Source organism: Sphaeroforma arctica (assembly GCF_001186125.1).
Source record: "Sphaeroforma arctica JP610 unplaced genomic scaffold supercont1.171, whole genome shotgun sequence".
Lineage (NCBI taxonomy): Eukaryota > Ichthyosporea > Ichthyophonida > Sphaeroforma > Sphaeroforma arctica.
In genome coordinates, this window is record NW_014040387.1 from 105,756 (window position 1) to 112,655 (window position 6,900).

The 6,900-nt window shown below is 41.5% G+C and overlaps 2 protein-coding genes across 2 annotated transcripts in view; both read right to left on the bottom strand.

The window, feature by feature from the left end:
* Nucleotides 1–392: 392 nt before the first annotated feature.
* Nucleotides 393–899, bottom strand: SARC_03391 (hypothetical protein; the record flags this gene model as incomplete). The annotated part of the gene is made up of 1 exon (XM_014302825.1): nt 393–899. Exon 1 carries the CDS (start codon nt 666–668, stop codon nt 393–395), a length of 276 nt encoding a protein of 91 aa, XP_014158300.1. The 5' UTR covers nt 669–899.
* A 1,756-nt stretch (nt 900–2,655) lies between these two features.
* The window catches only part of SARC_03392 (hypothetical protein), a 16,509-nt gene continuing 12,264 nt past the window's right edge, over nt 2,656–6,900 (bottom strand). The window contains exons 15-17 of the mRNA XM_014302826.1: nt 6,144–6,287; nt 4,515–4,663; nt 2,656–3,226 (exon numbers count right to left, since the gene is read on the bottom strand). Coding sequence (XP_014158301.1) covers nt 3,129–3,226; nt 4,515–4,663; nt 6,144–6,287 — 391 coding nt within the window. The 3' untranslated portion in view covers nt 2,656–3,128. The remainder of the gene's footprint in view (nt 3,227–4,514; nt 4,664–6,143; nt 6,288–6,900) is intronic.

Consider the following 6,900-nt stretch of genomic DNA (forward strand, 5'->3'; position numbering starts at 1 on the left):
ACGATATACATATATGTGCATATATTTTATTACATGCATACCAACTTCACTATGGTGTACACATCATTGTGCATATGATGTATTCGTGAACAGGTGTGAGTAAAATATGTAGAAGCCTTTCAGAATGTCGCCTGGTCAATTAATATCAAACTGTGGAAATGATAGTGGACTTAGCCTCATTGAAATGTATCCGGTTACGCAAATGTATCTCTACAAGCAATCCAACTTGAGTATGACCATTGAAAAGGTTTCCGTTGTAAAAGGACACGTTTATGCAAGGCCTCACTCGCTTTCAGCTTTAAAATATCGCAGCCATCGGTTGCACACACACCTCGAGGACTCAGACCATTGCCATACAATAACACCCCCCAAGTGTATGCATTGGCCTGACTTCAATCCCATTCGCATAGCCACGGTGAAGTAACAACACTAATCACATACCTATACAACGTGATGAACACCTTTGCGCTGGTGCTGGCATTTGGAATATCTCCCGTGTAGACGCTAATCTTGTATTCAATGTCTGTTGATTCGTTCTCGTCAACGCCCCCCCCACTCGCCACGGGTACAACAATATTGTGCTTTGTATTGTGGAATGTTTCTTGTTGCTTCTTGGCAGACATACGGATGCCCGATACAACTTGTTTCAAGAAATCGCTTTCAGCCATCGTGACTGTGGGTGAGTGTCGATCGCGTGGGTGATATACGTTAGAGGGTGTGGTGGTTAGTTTGACTGCGCTGCGGTACACTCGGGTATCACGATATATATATATATATATATACTGGAGTATACTATGTATCTACAGACTACAATATATCTATGGGATCGGAATACACACTCGTATATACCATATACTATGCACCAACTACAATGTAGAATGAGAACTGAACACTTTTCGATATATATATGTAAATATATATAAATATTGTCTTAGGTCTCTTGATGTATATATATTTATATATATATATATATACAGCGATTTTATAAAAATAAAGGATATGGGCATTTAGGCCAACCAACTACTTTGTACATAAATAACGTCTATTCGGGTAGCAGACTTGCAGTGGCATTAAACGTTGAACGTAAACGATCGGCGGACTGTCTCGAAATACTCTTTATTTATTTCTAGAATGCCAGCCTACGCCCTACAGACTACTGTCCTACACTGCGACAACCAGTCACCGATTACAGTCACCGATTATCGGGTTGGTTGTGAATACTTTATTATTGTACTCCAAGCCCAAGAGGACCAAGGCAAATACAGATAAAAAAGGCCCCGCGGCCCCCAGCTGGCATATTCGCAGTTCGGTACATAGATGCCTTAGATAAGAGATATCTTGATGGGTTTGATGCTCGAGGGGCCGTGGGCTCGTTGGGCTTGGGCCTTGGGATCTCGGAAAGTTTTTGAAAAAGTTATCTGAATTTGTAGCCTTCCACAGAACAATATAGCTCTATAACATATCCAGTATGTAACTATGGATCTTAAATCTGACCACAGATTATGGCCCACCCTCTATTGCAATAAATGTTGACAAAAAATATATGGAGCGGGAGCCTGCGGGTGCAATCGGGTACACTTGCACTTTAAAAGAGTAAGTGGGAGAGTGGGATGGAACTTTCTTATGAGACAATGCTTTGGTAACAGACTAACAGTCGGAGCTGTTTCGCCTGTGTCATCTCGAAACCACATAGCCACAGACAAGAGCTATTTTGCCTGGTAGCACGAACACAGTGTCTAGCGGTAGATGGGAACTAATTTGTGGGTTTTACACTAAGGTATCCATATATATTCGAAAGAATAGTATGTTGCTATCAGTTGGGGACCTATTTGTCGTTGCTAATGAAACTAATTTGAGGATTTTACACATCGGGTTTACATTAAGATATCCGTATATATTCGAAAGAATAGTATGTTGCTGTCAGTTGGGGACCTATTTGTCGTTGCTAATGGTAGATGGCGCTTTATGCATACCACTTGCGAATCGCAAAAACCAAAGCTTCCTATACACGAAATATTAGTTGACAATCAAAACTCGCGTCCGGCAAAGTATAATTGCAATGGCAAGACTTATTCATCCATGTAAATTAATAAAATAGTGTAGCACATTTGTTGGTTGTCGCCCTCTCTATATATATCTCAAACACTATCAGATTCGGTTGGAGTGAAGAAGGACAGGAAAACACCACACCTTAGATTTATATTCCTCTGTACGCCTCTCACATACAATATCGGGCCAAATGGAGTGTAGTAGACAGAAAAACCGATGCCTTAGTTTTATATACCTCGGTCTGTTGCAACTTCAAGCCAGGAGGATATCTGCGTCTGCCTTCAAAGCAACAATCAGAATGATCGAATGTCCTTAACCATGCTACACTCCGTCGCCGGGTAATTGCTGATTGTTTACAGGAAAAATATTAAATTCCCCCTGTCTTTCTGTTTATTATCGGGTTTTAGGTTTAGGGGTTTGCCATGTGTGTTCCTTGCACTCACAACGTACCGATGTTTAGGAAGGTCAATGGATATCAAACTAGGAATACACAAATAAGCCACGTCCAATCTTTCTGCGTTCTCCTTGAAGCTGATGATCAAGCGAAACACCAGAGTCCTCGTATACGCCAAACTCAACTTGCTCGGTACCAAGCATTATAAACGTCCGGAGACAATCCAAGGTTCGTGAATATGCCGATGTTTATTTCGAATAATTAGGAACGTTCTAAAGGCGACCAAGATCCTTGAACATACTAGTTCCCGTGCGCTCTGAGCTGCTGATCATGCGAGGTAACAGAGTCGTCGACCATGCTTAACGCTCCCTGTTTATTGTCCATTACCAACAATGTTCGGAGCCACTGGGAATTCGAAATAGGCTAAAGTCTAGGTATCTATCTCACATATATATAGGGATGTTTAGAGAGGAACCAAGAACCTGGTACATGCTGAAAATACCCGCGTCCTCCTTCACGCTGACAGCCGAGTTCTTTAATACGTTAAACTTAAACGTCCCCGGCGATCTCCTTCACTCTAAAAGGCTAAACATATTATTGAGCATACTACACTTTGCCTGTGGTCTCTTTCAAGCCATGCACTATAGTCAAAATAATTCAAATTAAACAGCTATTCTCGAGCATACTAAACTTTGCCTGCGTCCTCCTTCAAGCTGACAGTCAAGTTGAAGACCGGGCGGTCGGCTGTGGAGTCAGGGTCTTTGCAGAAGTAGCCCACACGCTCTGTTGACACAGATTGGAAGGGTTGTTAGTCGGTGTGGTCCTATCTCCGGTACGGGAGATTGCAGGTAGTATACAAGTACAAACACACAAAGGTACCCGAACGCCGTAGCAGGAATAAACAATACACTTAGTTTCATTGGTCGTCGTATTGCAGATTCAGATTCATAACAAGAGTCGGCCACACACTCTACTTCCACCGAGCCAATATGCTTGACAGGTATTGGCGAATCAGTCACAATTGGGTCAAACACGCGGGTGCTTACAGCAGCTATTCGCACACTGAGATACATTATAGTATGGGACTGGCAACCATATGTATCACTTATAATATGCGCATATATATATATGTATATATATATATATAAATATGTATATATATGTATGGCAGAATATAGGAGAAGAAATTGCAACCAATAACAAGTCATGTATGGACTACTGTGTACTCACAAGGAGAGCCTACTGCACACCGACTTCGATACGCTGCATCAATATGCAACGTAGTATGATCGAGCTTACATATATAACGGGACATGCGTATAATACGGATCCAAAGCCGACGAATAGTCTATGTAAAAACAAACCTCTTTGACCATGACAGTATGACAGTATGATGGAAATACGTTGTATACTGATTTCAGGGCCGACGCTGAACTTCATTTGCACGCTTTTGTATCATGTACAGACGAGTACAGTGGGGTCTATCATTGTGTGGGGCGGATACGTCTGCATCGATGGCATACACACTGTATAAACAACATATGTACTCACAGCATACGTACACACAACATATTCATAACAGCGTGGATGAGAAACATTAACACAAACGATACAGTCTCATGCATGAAGAACATCGACCCATGCCGGGTTGGTGTTGGATGCCTAAATGTGCCTCTCGCACATAGATCGGTGTAAACTTACCGAATTGGTATTATATACGTATATAGATCGGTGAAACCTTACCGAAGTGGTATTATATACGTATATAGGTCGGTGAAACCTTACCGAGATGGTATTATATATGTATACAGATCGGTGAAACCTTACCGAAGTGTATTGTATACGTATATAGATCGGTGAAACCTTACCGAAGTGGTATTATATACGTATATAGATCGGTAAAACCTTACCGAATTGGTATGATACTCATATATAGATCGGTGAAAACTTACCGAAGTGGTATTATACACGTATTAAGATCGGTGAAACCTTATAGAAGTGGTATTATAATAGATCGGTGAAACCTTACAGAAGTGGTATTATATACGTATATAGATCGGTGAAAACTTACCGAATTGGTATTGGGTGCCTACAGGAGCATCTCGCACACTGGGGTCGACTAGAGCATTGGGCTTCACAATAAGTGATTGACTGTTGACGTTCTTCAGGAAGTTCTTGCCGTCCTCGTCACCATCGTCACGCAGCAAAATGTCGTACAATCTGACAGTAGAGGATATAGTCGTGTTATAAGCCCACTATTAGCTAATGCAACATATCGTACAATCTGACAGAAGAGGACATAGTCGTGTTATGAGTCTACTATTAGCTGATGCAAAATGTCGTACAATCTGACAGAAGAGGATGTAGTCGTATTATAAGTTCACTCTTAACCTGATACTGGATGTTTATATAACCTGACATCTAAGGAGTTGGATGGGGTACTATCTGACTGTACGCCACTGCAGAAGGTCGTACAATCTGACGGGAGAGGCTATAGACAGATCATAAGACCACGACTAGCTGATGCAGAAAACCTTATAATCTGATGCAGAATACCTTATAACCGGATGCAGAATACCTTATAACCTGATGCAGAATACCTTATAACCTGATGCAGAATACCTTATAACCTGATGCAGAATACCTTTTAACCTGATGCAGAATACCTTATAACCTGATGCAGAAGACCTTATAACCTGATGCAGAATATCTTATAACCTGATGCAGGATACATTATATCCTGACGCGTTTAAGGAAATAGATAGGGGGTTGTCCGACTGTACGTCATTGCAGAAGGTCGTACGTACAATCCGACATAACAATGACACACTTGTGATTCCGTTCACTATTGTGAACACTAAAGCACAATGTCGTAAATCCGACATAACAAACCCCACACGCAAAACTACAATGCACTGACTAAAGGCAGGTGCAGATTATATACAAACAGGACAGTTTCGAATACCCGCACACCCAGTCTCGTATGGGATTGGGTTGCACACTCAACCCCATGAATGAAGACTTGAGGCTTGCTCGCTGGCATGTACCTACTAAAAACAAATCCTTTCGGACACACACGCACACTTACCACGCAGATGTGGTCAGAGGCGTAGGTATATGCAAGGTACAGGTATACACACTTCACACACACACACACATCACACTACAGGTATATGCAAGGTAAGGGCATACATACTTCACACACACAGACATAACACACTACAGGTATATGCAAGGTAAAGACATACACACTTCACACACACACATCACACTACAGGTATATGCAAGGTAAAGGCATACACACTTACACACACACACACACATCACACTACAGGTATATGCAAGGTAAAGGACATACACACTTACACACACACACACACATCACACTACAGGTATATGCAAGGTAAAGGCATGCACACTTCACACACACACACACGTCACACCACTGCTTACTTGAATGTTGTGATGTGACCATGCACTCGCCTGAGCCCAGATGGGATTGGGTTGCATACCCAATGAATGAATGCAGGCTTGGTACTTGCTTGGTCTTCCGACATGTACTTACACCATTCGCCTTCAGACAGACCCACACAAACACCCACCCACCACACAAACAGTCCAGCAAAGGACGCACAAACCTCACACCACCACACATCCCACTACGGCACAATTAAATGTACTGGTAGGACTATCCCCTCACCTGATCTCGCAAGGGATTGGATTGCACACCCAATGGATGAATGCCTTGGGTTTGTTCTCTTTCGTCAGTTCCTCGTAACAGGCGGTAATTTCGGTGACCTCATTCGCACTATTCCGCGTCACGTCTTCACAGAACAACACCACTCTGTGTATTGAGGTACGAGTAAAGAGTTAAACAGTTAACGAGGTAGTTCAAGAACAAAGCTACGCTGTACAATAGTGCAACTAATATTAACATGCAGCTAGTGGATCACCCACTCACTCACGAGCTGCACACCACCAGCCCACTTTGTGTAGTCTGTTTGCGTTGAAAATCATATACATACATACATACATACATATATACATACATACACACACACACACACACAAACACACACATATATATATATATAAATATACACATATACATACATAATTATCAGAGTGATAGAAAAATAAGGGCAATTCACTCGCTCCAAGCCACTACTTCTCAGTAGACGTTCGAGTTCGAAACTCGTATTTTTACTTAAGTACATGCACGAAGATATACACGCGTTCACAGACAAAGGCTACTTTCCGTGACTGAAAGATCAGTAGTGTATTGAGGTTTAGAAGGTTCGAGAATACAACACTGGCAGTTCATCCGTTACCGAACTGCCACCATTCCCTTTGAACCGTCTGATACATATATATATATACATATATATATATGTATATAGATAAATACACACACATATATATATATACATATAAATATATATATATATATATATATA